The following is a 13,201-nucleotide window of genomic DNA, read 5'->3' as shown; positions in this document are numbered from 1 at the left end:
TTGACAATGATTTCATTAATCTAATATCTGAACTTTGTATAAATTTAACTGAGGGCTAATGTTCACACTTGCCAGAAGGTGTTAGACAACAGACAAAGCAACATCGTTCCACTGTACGCGCCATGGCTTGCAAAAACAAGGGAAAATTATTTATAATAAAACGTCTCCTTCAAGCGGGCGGTAGCTTTTTCACACTTTTACTGAAAGTAATTGCAGGACTTGTAAACAGTTTTCTCTAGAGAATGGCATAAACCCTATACATTGACGCCATTTGAACTTGTCTTCTCGCCCGTGGAACATTTTGAAGACAATCTAAGCAATTTCATTAATGATGAGAATATTGCCCATGACAAGAAGCTAGTTTTACATCAAGATGCATTGCGACGTGTGAACAAACATAGATCTTATCGTGAGAGAACCTCCGTCACAGATCCCTCTAAACAGGAAGCATCTCCTCAAGATTCAGCAGTGCAATCAAAGGAGAAGGAATTGAATTCTATAGTGTCAACAATTGGAAACCTATTGCCAGTGACCTATCGAGAATAGAGTAAAAGAGTATTATCATATCTCTTGTTGGAAACTGGTGGTGATCAAGTTCAAGTTGACAGCACAGGGAAACGAATTATAATTCAGGGGAAAAGTTATAATATAGTTGATTTAATTTTTGATATGGTGACGAATCGTAAAGGACTTTTATCATTTGACAATAATCTATACACCTTTTAAATGCATCAAACTTCCCCAAAAGTCTTATTGGCATTAAGCAAATTCTAACGACACTAAGGGAACATAGTCCTCCAACAACAGCAAAACCATTTAAAAAAGAAGAAGATTCAATGATGGAAAATAGTAGCAGACGCAGCGGCAGTGATTTTATAACACCTGTGGCCTCTAGTCAAATGCGAAGACGGACTGATTCACCCTCCAGTATGCAAAACGGAAGTGAAAATTAAACTACATTTTTGAGCTCAAAATAGTTGAAGTTCTGAAACATGTCTATGAAAGAATTGGTGAAGCGGAAAGTTTAAGTACCCCCAAAAAGCATTCTAAAGTTGCCACTGACATAGATGGCAGCACAGTAAAAAAGCAAAAGAGTATCAATAAAATAAACCAAGTTAAAAACTGCATCGGAATTAAAGGTTTCGTGGTAAACAGTATTGACATACTAAGGCCTTTTTCCCTCTGAATATAATGCAAACTGATCTTTTAACTTTAGACGCGATTCAACGGCGTCACAATGCACCCTATAAATATATCCTAGTGGTAATCAGTGTCTTTAGTAGCTATGCCTATTCCATTCCATTGCAATCAAAAAGAGGTGTTGAAGTTGCTCATGCATTAGAAAGTATTCTTGAACAGGATTGCTATAGAAAAATTTAATCAGATCGCGGTAGCGAATTTGTTAATCCACGTTTGCAAAAGGCTCTATTGAAATATAATACAACACTTTATCATAGTCACAGCCCGATAAAGGCTGCATTGGGTGAATGATTGATAAGAACGATTTGTCTATTAATTTCAAGATATTGTACACTGAAAAATACACTTGCTTTTATTTATGATTTAGATAAAATCATGCAAGTATACAACCAACGACCCCATCGATCCCTGTCCAACTCAAGCCCTCGGGACGTTCATTACAGTGAAAATACATTTGATGCTTTTCTAAAGCAATATTCCAAATAATGAGAAGAAAAAGAAGAAATTCAATGTTGGTGAGACTGTTCGAATTAATAGAACCACCAATATTTTTGAAAAGGGGAATTATTTATGGAGCACTGAACATTTTAAAGTGTCCAAAATCCTGGACACCGAGCCCATGACATATCGACTGCGACACACCAAAGATGATGAGATTCTCGGCGGTTTTTATGAATATGAACTGCAAAAAGTTAGAAAAACTAGTGAATTTTATCAAATTAAAAAGATATTAAAGAGTCGTACTCGTAGGTACGAGAGACAGTTTCTTGTTTGCTGGCTAGGATACAACTCTAATTTTGATTCTTGGGTCAGTGCTGAAGATATTAACAATGCCCAATGATTTCTATATGACTTTCATGTCCAATGTTTCTGATCCTCTTTACAGTGATTTGAATAGAACAAGTGATTTTTGGACGAAACTCTCCCCCACCATCAAATTCGACGGCGCGTATGAAGTGGCTCTTGTCGACTGTATTCTCAAAAATACATATGATATCCTGAGAAAAGATCATAAATATGATATAAAAATTAGACCCTATGATTAGGCGCCACCCTCAGGTGATCAGGAACAAATTCAAAAGATCAATTGGATGAATTATCAATATATTGACTAACCTTATGAAGAAATCACCTTTATGAATGATTTATGCCGTTCTATTAATAAAAGAATTTCCGCTCCTTTCATTTCAACTATTCAAAGGAGGAGGGCAAGATCTACACTAGTTCACCTATTACCAGTGAAAAGGTTATTCTCAATGATAATCTAAAGGATGTTCTTGGCTTTAAGCTCAATATAATCAACGGTAAAAGTGCGGGAAACACTAATTTCATTTTCGCTGACTACCCGCCTGCCTTCTCCACGGACACTTGTATATTTTTCTACGCTTCATTTGTGGAAACATCCCGGGTTGGCAATAGCAATGTTCCCCTTCTATGAGTTCTTGAACGAAAAAACAATCAAGAACATATTCAGCACTACAATATAAAGCATCTTCAGTATATTCCCGTAAACACCTCCTATTTGGAACTCTGTCAGTTAACACCAAGAACTGAATTGGGTGATCCTCTAGCAATTTCAAAAGGTTTGGCTGTGATTACATGCCATTTTCGTCCCATCGTTCAACAAGATGTCTAATAGAGAAGTGGTATTCATTTGTCCTGATATTGACTGCTATGTTAATACTCTTGGCCCAAAACAACAGGGCAATGGAATGGACTATTACAAAGGTCGATCGTCAATGTCTGGCTACTGTCTTGACAGTTGGTTTGCTATGCTGTTTCGCTCTGCACTACCTTTGGCTAGAAAATATATTGTACCGGCTGCGACAGATTTTGCATCCTTTACACTATACGATTGGGGCTCTGGCAAGGATTTAAAAAAAGTACTTCGGAAAATCTTAGATCCAGTGCGCGAACCCTTGGCGAGAGATTAAAACAAAATGGAAAAGGTTTAAAAAGGTCGAATGCATCACTCATCAGTCTCTACTCAATTCAGAAACGACAGACATCACCCCTGTCCAAGAAAAGAAGGAAAAAGCCGACACGTACAGTAAACAGTAGAAGAAGAAGCCTTTTCCTAAGATGTCATACCTACCGCATAAGGAATATCAACCTTCAATCACCTCCTCATTGAATCTATTCAATGCAGAAAATGTTGATGTGAGTGTAAAACATGGATACTATGAACAATTTTATCCACAACAACCCCTCTCCGATAATATCCATTTTCAAATTTATTCCAATGAAGACTACTTTATGGACATGTCTTCGACATTTATAGATTTACGAATGAAAGTCCGGAAATCCGATAATACAATGCCAATTCTTGCCGATGGAATATCTTATGAAAATTGTATGTTACATAGTTTATTTCGTCAAATCAGTGTCTACATCAATGGCACGCTAGTGAGCACAAGCAACAATCTCTCAGATTATACAAGCTATATGCAATTCATATTGATGACACCTAAGTTATACAAAGGACTGACAGGTATTTTCAATGGATATGAATAGATCACTAATATTGATAGTACAGATATAATTAAAATGCTACAACTAGTGAATTACATCTAGTTGGAAAAATATATCATGAAATATTTAATATACCCCAATGGCTACCACCCATTATTAAAGGGGATATAAAATTGATGCTTGCACCATCCAATTTCATATTGAGAAAAGAACTTGCTGCCAATCCTCATGTAACTCTCTCCCTCACCTCGGCAATACTACATATAAGCAAACAACAAGTTATGAGTTCTGTTGCTTTGGCAATGGAAAAACTGAGAGCCAGTGGAAATAATATTAAACTACTTGTTCCTCATACAATCACCAATCAACGTTGTATTGCCACAGGGTCACGCACCTTCAGCGACTTATCCTTTATCAATGGCGAAATTCCGTCAAAACTGGCCTTGGCATTTGTAAAAAGCGCTAATGCAATAGGATCGTGGACTGGATGTCCACATAAATTTGAAATGTTTGGGCTTTCATCTCTTGTCTGCAAAGTAAATGGAATCCCACTCTACAATCTATCTTTTGATAAATCCTATAGGACATTGTATGAGTTGACCATGCAAGCCCTAGATCATGATTCACAACTATTTGAAAATGGTATAACAGAAGAAATGTTTGCTAAAACACATGGCATCATTGTACTGGATTTGTCTGGTATACAAGATATGAGTATAGTACGAACGGGGAGTGTGCTTAGAGTGTACATTTGCCGACCCGTTAGCTCAGAGTATTACACTAATCTCGCTAACTCAATATGAAACCTATTGGGAAATGACTCTCGAAGGCAGTGTTCTACTTGACCTGGCACCATGAACACCAGTCAAATAATCAATATATTTAATATGGATCCCTACATGTCCAAATACAAATAATATTGTCTGCCCTCAGACTTTCTTGGAAAAGTTCAAAGTGGCAACAATACCCTAATTATTGTTAACAGCAGTCCGTCGACTGTGCAGACAGGTCACTGGCTGTGCATCTTTCAAACAATGAAGACGATTGAATTTTTTGATGCTCTTGGCCTACCCTATACATTCTACACTCCCCACATCAGCAACTATATTGAGAACAGTGGGAAAACTATTATTCAAAATCGGAAGAGAGTGCAGGATCTGAGGACTAAAAGCTGTGGTTTTCATGCACTACTACATTTTTTGTTGAAACGTCGTGGCTATACTTACAACCAGTTTTTCAACATTTATGTAGGCAATCCACGTCTGAACGACTTTCTGGTAGAAAATATCCTCTCAGACTTGTAGAATATAAATTTCGGTGCCCTACGAGTGAACTGCTTAAAAAATGTATGTGAATTTGTTTATTAATAAATGAAAAATGTATATACAACAATGTCTTTATTCTTCACTTTAGATTTCTTCTTCTTCGGTGTATAGGCAAATGTCGTGAACCACTAATGCTAGTAAATCATTTGGATTCACTGTATATTGATCTTGATTGGCTGCAAAGTCAAGGTCACATTTTCTACAGTATAATTTAAGTTCACTCTTGTCATATCTCTTTGTATAGTCAATGATACTATTTGCATTCATATTATGAAATTCACGAGTTTCAATCTGTCTATTTGAAGCAATATCACATACAGTGTTCTCAAATGGTGAATCACATTCGGTAACTGCCAAATAAAAATCACTAGGTTTATAGTCATAACAGGCAGTGTTGTCACAACGATGAAGGAGAAACCAAATTGTCTTGTTACCCCAACAGTTGAATCGTAGACCAGATTCTTCCTCCCAGAATAATTTAAATCCACGACGATGCCAATCTCGTAGAAATAAACTAAAATCACGTTTGTGATGTTTTCCAATCATACCGGGGTAAGTATTCTCCCACTGATCACATTTGTCATAGTGACAAGTAGAGCACAGATGTCCTCTACTGTGAGAGTCAGAAATCTCTTCAAGACATGAATTACATCCTTTAATTTGTACTGCAGAGCCTCTATGCAATTTACAAGGATTACATAATTTGTAGTTTTCATTACAGTCATGAATAATTGTAAGATTCTCACAGGATATCCAACTGCAAAGAGTGTACATGCATAGTGGACATCTATAGAACATTTTTTGGTTTCCGGTGTCTCCTGTCTCACAGCTAAAACGAAACTGATCCTCGTTCGATAAATTCATGGGGGGGGGGGTAAGGTGAGAGGAGTAATTCTTTGACGTCACCTCTTTCGATTGGGGGGGGGGGAGCCATCTACACTGAATCTATGGCAATGTTTTCAAAAGTATATCCACGATATTATTCTGCTTTGTTCCAATTAATATATCAATAAATTGAGCATAAGCATTTGAGTCACATCGACATAGTTTCATACAATAGTCCAATGGGGGAGAATCAGTTTTTATTATATTGTCAAGTGTTCCCTGAGAGAATATCCTTTGTTGAAGAGATAACTCGAGAAAATCATCATCCAAAATCAAATGTTTTTCCATAATCACAAGGTTCGATCCAATTCTCTCTTTTTCAAATTAATTCATTTTTCAATCCTGTCACTCTGACTGCTGAATCTACACTGACCATGAATCATTAGCCTAACATTCTAACAAAAAGAAAGGGAACATTTTCGATTTTGAAACAGTTTTACTGGGTAATTATATCAATTATACTACACATGGACAATTAGTGATATAGCCTATTGTCTTCGATATTCTTCACTAATGCACTTAAAGCACACTGAAGTCTATTCACATGCGCTCTATCAACTTTTGCAGCGAAGCATAATTGATCCTGCATTTTAAATTTGCTCAAGGATATCACATATCTTGTATATACTTCATCCCATTCCAGACAAAGCCGTGATCCTCTCGTGATTTCCACCGCAATGTTTTGTGCTCTTGTATCATTGCTACCAACTCCACTATCAACTTCTAATAGGGTAAACATTCCATTCATTATTATTACAAATATATCCAAATGAGTTAGGTCAAACTGTTCTCACTCGCATGAATTCTATTCACACACTAATAAAAACTATAGCAAAAATCCTTTCCTTATATTCTCTGCAATCCTCTCCCGCTAATATTTTCGATTCACTGATTGGCTTAGAAAGAAACACGTGATCCTGTTCCCGTTAGACTCGATCAATACATTCCCCACCGATTATGTAAATCAATTCCTCAGAAATCCACTTCCCCTTGAGTGCATCAATACTTTGTCTATGTGGTTAGAATTCAATGCGCATGTGCAAACTTCCCCCCGGAGTCATTACACCTAGAAACAACAAATAAATCGACCTTGAAAAAGGGGGACATTGACCCCATTAGACTCGATCAATAATACTTGAATAAATTATAACCTGTCAGCATTAGACTCAATTATAGATGGCAGCACGGTGTTCGTCCTGGGCTGGTACCCCTTTTCCTACTCTTAACTTATCACCCTTACCCCTGAAGACAGTGTGGGGAGAGTCTCCTGCTCAAACATATAATTTCCAGAACTTTCAACTACGTTGAACAAAATGGGTATATCAAACTTTTGATTGGATGTGTTTGGGGAAATGGTGGGCGTGGATGGGGTGTCAGTTGCGGGTCCATTTAAACTTCTAATCGAATGCGCCCTTTCTGAAGTTTCTACGACAATGTTGTCTATGTAAAACCTTATATGCCCTCAGGGCATAACTTACAACCCTTTCCCTTAGGGGGGCGAAGGGGCTGTCACTCTCAAGTAACTAGTTTACAGAACTTAAAACTCCGTTTAATAAAATGACTGTCTCAAAATTTTTATAGCATGTATTTGGGGAAATAGTGAGCGTGAGAGGTGGGTTAGTTGCCCTCCAATCACTTCCGACTATTAGAAAGGACACTAGCCCTTTGAATTTCCAATCGAATGAGCTTTTTTCGAAGTTTCTACGACAACGCCTTCTATAAAAACCTTATATGCCCCCAGGGCATAGCTTAAAACCCTTGCCCTTATTGTTATGGGGGAGTGTCCTCCTCAAAAACATATTTTCTATCTGGAATCAACTACGCCGAACTAAATGGCTATCTCAAAATTTTGATGGGATATGTTTCAGGGAATGATGGGCGAGGGAAGGGGCTAATTGCCCTTCAATCATTTTCGACTATTAAAAACGGCACTAGCCCTTTGAATTTCCAATCTAATGAGTCCTTTTTGAAGTTTTTGTGACAACACCTTCAATAAAAAACCTTCTATAAAGAGTGTCCACCTCAAAACCATATTTTGTACCCGGATATCAACTACGTTGAACAAAATGGCTGTCTCAAAATTTTGTTTGGATGTGTTTGGGGGAATGATGGTTGTGGGGGGGGTAGTTGCCCTCCAATCACTTTCGACTATTAAAAAGGGCACTAGAACTCTCGATTTCCATTCGAATGAGCCCCCTTCGAAGTTTCTTCGACGACCCCTTCCAAATGAAGTGCCTCTGGCAAAAAAAAATAATAATAAATATTAAAACATTAGAGCCGTATGCCCTTTACTATAGGCAACGCTATAGCGTTGCCTCTGACAAGGAATGAGACTTCTGGCAACGTGGCACTTCTTGTTCTAGTTGCAACATTGTTTATCTTCCTTAGTTCCAGTGATGCCAAACTTGGTACAATTGTACCATTTTGGTACATTTTATCTCTACTGGTACAATTTAGTACAATTCCATAAAGTATGGTACATTTTACAAAATTATGGTACAATGTGGCACAATTCAGTGTTTTTGTACCTATGTCTGTATTCTTTGATCTACAAATATTTTATTTCAAATATTTTATTTAACAGATGATCTGTTCGGCATAGTCAAGATAAGGGACAGACAAGCCTCACCTATTTTCCTTTTTTCGTAAACAGATGCTTCACTTCCGGTGTCCAAAGGTCGAAAAAATATCTTTCTGTGTATCAATATCAAGTTTACGGATTGAAAATGTAGCTATAATGACACTTGGATTCGTGATGGTTGGGAATCTAGTGGAATAATCAGTCTCAATTTAAAAAGATTTTTTTTCCGGTATTGTTTGTAGGCGCTAGCTTATATTAGGGAGGGCTACAGGAACAATCCTCCCCGCTATCGAGATCTTCATAAAAGGTAAAATGTCTTATGCAAAATTTTCAGATAGTAATTTAGTTCACCGACGATCCGCGTGTTACGCGAAGCCTAACAGGCGGAAAAATTTTTTGGATATGGTACAGTTTTTTTGTCTTTGGTACATTTTTCATGCAATTTGTGGTACATTTTGTTTTGAGGTGTTGGTAACACTGCATAGTTCTAATGCTTGGAGGAAAGAAGAGGATTACTGATAGCGGAAAGAAAGAGCAATGGAAGTGGATAAAGATTATATGACAAATAACACATTCGAGACGGCATTATGTAAGTGACAGCGTTAAAATGCAAGATAGGATATCTCAAACTAAACATATTAATGAGTTGTTTAAAGCTAGGCCTATGGGAGATGAAAGGTGCTTGTATAAAAGTTCTGGATTTTTTTCATGGTTAATTAGGCCTATACTATTTGAGTCAGTTTATCCATATAGTTCTCTAGTGCAGTAGAGAACAAGTAGGAAAAGCGATAAATATTTAGCAAATAATATTATTGAGTTACAACTAAAGCAAATATACCACTCAATGGCTTTTTTATGCTCTTGACAAATATAATAATCATTTTTGTTGGAAATGAATTTTAGCCTCCTATTTATTCTTCTATTTTAGCCTCCTATTTCCTCTATATATTAATTCAGGGTATATATTTGGGTAAATATTTATCAAATCATATTATTGAGTAACAACTAAAGTGAATATACCATTTGATGCCTCTGTTCATGCTGATTACAAATATAATAGCCTGATCATTTCTATTGGAAATTAATTTTAGCCCCCCCCCCTAACCTAAACCCCACCCCAAATGTGCAAATAGCCTATATATCCTGAATTGACATATATAGGGGGGGGGGGGGGGCTAAAAGTCATTTACAATAGAAATGATTCTTATATTTGTAATCAGCATAAAAAAGGCATCAAATGGTATATTGACTTTATTTGTAAGTCAATAATATGATTTGGTAAACATTTACCTATATTTGCACATTAAGGAGGTGAGGGAAAGTATAAACTTACCTCTCATTTACATCAGAAATAAAATTACCCTCACCCCACTAATGTGCAAATTTAGGTAAATATTTACTAAATCATATTATTAAGTTATGACTAAAGTGAATATACCAATTTATGCCTTTGTTTAAGCTCTTATGCATATAATAATCATTTTTTTCAGAAATGAGTTTTATCACCCATCCCTAAATATATATCAGTTATAGGTATTTATTTGCAAATTAGGGGTGTAGGGGGAAAGTTTAAACGTACCTCTCATTTACATCAGAAATAAAATTACCCCCCCCCCCTAATGTGTAAAAATATACCCTGAATTGGTAAATATAGGGGTGGGGGCTAAAATTCATTTCCAGCAAAAATGATTATTATATTTGTAAAGAGCATAAAAAAGGGCATCAAGTAGTATATTCACTTAAGTTGTAACTCAATAATATGATTTGGTAAATATTTACCCAAATATATACTCTGAATTGGCATATATAGGGGTGGGGGCTAAAATTCATTTCCAACAAAATTGATTATTATATTTGTAAAGAGCATAAAAAAGGGCATCAAGTGGTATATTCACTTAAGTTGTAACTCAATAATATGATTTTGCAAATATTTACCCAAATATATACCCTGAATTGGTATATATATGGGTGTGGGCTAAAATTCATTTCCAACAAAATTGATTATTATATTTGTAAAGAGCATAAAAAAGGGCATCAAGTGGTATATTCACTTTAGTTGTAACTCAATAATATGATTTGGTAAATATATACCCTGAATTGGTATATATAGGGGTGGGGCTAAAATTCATTTCCAACAAAAATGATTATTATATTTGTAAAGAGCATAAAAAAGGCATCAAGTGGTATATTCACTTTAGTCATAACTCAATAATATGATTTGGTAAATATTTACCAGAAGAGCTATATCAATACCAGCCAGAGCTGGCTGAGGCTCACACTTCCCACAAGCCATCCAATTCTCTTTTTCCTTAGTTTCATTTTATGTTTTTGTTATCTTTTAATCAATAGTATTGTAATGTTTAATCTTGTTTAATCTAGTTGGAAAGTAATAGGTTAGGAAAATGAAACTTTCAGGGATAGATCAAGAGAGTAAACTATGTCCTGGAAGGGTATTTTAAAATACCTATCTCAACTCAATCTCCCTCTAGCAAACACTGACCTTTGATGACCTTAAGAAATCTTTGTGTTATAAATCTGAAACCTTACAATTGGGATACCACCAGATGGTTAATTTGAGAATAGTTTAATTGAAAATATAAAAGAAAGAATTTTGAAAAAATTCAGTATTAAAATAAATGATAGTGATAAACAGTTTCCTTTCTTATATTGGACGATAAAATTTCACAAAAATCCACCGAAACCACGTTTTATTACTGGGGCAACAAGGTGTCCAACCAGAATTGAGGCTACTGATCTCTCTTTAATTTTAGGAGAAATTAGAAATAATTTTAAAGCATATTGCTCCGGAATTAAAAAATTTTCTAACTTGAACCCATATTGGAGTGTTAATAACTTCTTACAAGTGATAGATTCTTTGGCAAATGTTTCAGCTAAAAGAGTCGATTCATTTTATTTTACTACTTTGTATAAAAATTTGTCACTAAATTTAGTATTCGAAAAATTGAAAATTATGATAAAGAAATCTTTTCTTTTGTCTAATATCGGATTTTTGAAAATGGATACTTTTAATAAGAAAAACCGATGGACGAATTTCTTTAGAAGTACTATTAATTCAAGATGTTATAGCTTGGATATGCTCTGTGATTTATTGGATTTTGTTCTATTTAATACATTTATAAGCTTTAATGGGAATTTATATAAACAAACTGTAGGTATTCCTATGGGTGGGAATGCGAGTCCATTCATAGCAGACCTGTTTTAAGTCAATTAGAATTCAAATAAATGATTAATAAAAATAGCCCAAGCATTGTAAAATATAACCTTTCAAATAATAAAAGATATCTGGAAAATCTATTAGTAATAAATTGTGCAGAGTTTATTGAGATTTCAAAAAATATTTATCCACAAGAGTTAATTCTTGAGCCTAGCTATGGGATGGGACACTCTGACCATTTCTTAGATTTAAATATTAATATTTCAAATAATGTCCCTTACAATTTTCTTCTTTGACAAAGTAGCCTACAATAGGCAGATGTGCCTTGTTTGCCTCTCATTCCACTCAATCTAATGGTCCTATGTAAATTTTAAATTCTTGGTCAACCTGTCTGAGACTAGGCAGGCATGCCTTTCCAAAAGCTAACATCCAAGTATTGATCCAATAAGAGAGTCATGCTTACTCCCACCATTTCACCAAACACTTGGAAAACTATAGGTTTTACTGTTTGCTTGCAAGTCCAGGGGACTTGTTGGTCATGTGTCAATCCTATGATGTGGTATTCCACCTCTAGACTACAAGCATTCAAGCTTATTAGGCTTAGGTTTCACTTGTTTACAGCCTGTGAGTCCAAGCAAATACAGTCCCAGATTTTGCATAGTCCAGTAGACATTGTCAGTCACACTTCAACCCAAAATCAATTCAATGTTTCATCTCTTAATTCTATGACTATCTACCTTATTTCTGCACTAGGAATGACATATGGATGGACAGATGATAGATAGACTTATCTATCAACAAATGAAATGACATCATTTTTATACAATCCTAAAAAGGGCTTATCCTAGATTTGCCTCTCAATCACTCAGACTATTTGTCTTGGCTTTTTCTACAATTAGCCATGTCTTGATGCTTGCAAAATACTTGATTTCAATTCAAAATTTTGACTTTTCTCAGCTTCCAACTTTGCTCAATCCAATTTATTAAATTTCAAAGATTTGCAAATATTTTTCCTAAATTGAGAAAAAAAGCATTACAATTCTAAATTCAGGACTTAAATCAGACTAAAAACTGAGGGTAATGTTTATATTAATAGGCTGTTCAGGTAGCTAAGAAATAAACTTACCTCCATAGTCAGAATTGCATCCTGAATCCAGATTTAACCTTCATTTGTGTCAGAAATGAATTTTACCCAAACATATATACCCTGAATTGGTATATATATGGGTGGGAGTAAAGTTCAGTTCCAACACAAATGAATGTTAGATTTGGATTCAGGATACAATGCTGATATCAGAGGAAAGTTTGTTTCTTTATATATATCTGAATAATCTGTTAATATAAACATTATCCAAAACTGAAAATTATGGTATAATGTTGTTTGATCAAAATTCCAATAGGTAAAGACCTGTCAAATAGGCAAATTTCTAAAACTTAGTAATCAGAAGAAGGTATTTTTTTAGTTTGGATTCCATGTTGAAATTTTTGTTATTCTAATAAACTAACCACTTTCCAAGATAGCAAAAAGTAACCCATTTAGAATTTTACCAACAAATAAAGATA

At 35.3% G+C, this 13,201-nt stretch overlaps 1 protein-coding gene across 1 annotated transcript in view; it reads right to left on the bottom strand.

The window, feature by feature from the left end:
- Window positions 1-10,756, bottom strand: part of Atf6 (bZIP_ATF6 domain-containing protein ATf6) — an 85,099-nt gene extending 74,343 nt beyond the window's left edge. Inside the window, exon 1 of the mRNA XM_089098945.1 lies at window positions 10,697-10,756. Within this exon, the coding sequence (XP_088955071.1) occupies window positions 10,697-10,756 (60 nt within the window). The remainder of the gene's footprint in view (window positions 1-10,696) is intronic.
- Window positions 10,757-13,201: the final 2,445 nt, after the last annotated feature.

This window comes from Artemia sp. Qi Xiang Cuo, chromosome 13 (assembly GCF_049724085.1).
Source record: "Artemia sp. Qi Xiang Cuo chromosome 13, ASM4972408v1, whole genome shotgun sequence".
Lineage (NCBI taxonomy): Eukaryota > Metazoa > Arthropoda > Branchiopoda > Anostraca > Artemiidae > Artemia > Artemia sp. Qi Xiang Cuo.
The sequence above is the reverse complement of the archived record's forward strand: the minus strand, read 5'-3'. Positions and strand labels throughout refer to the sequence as shown.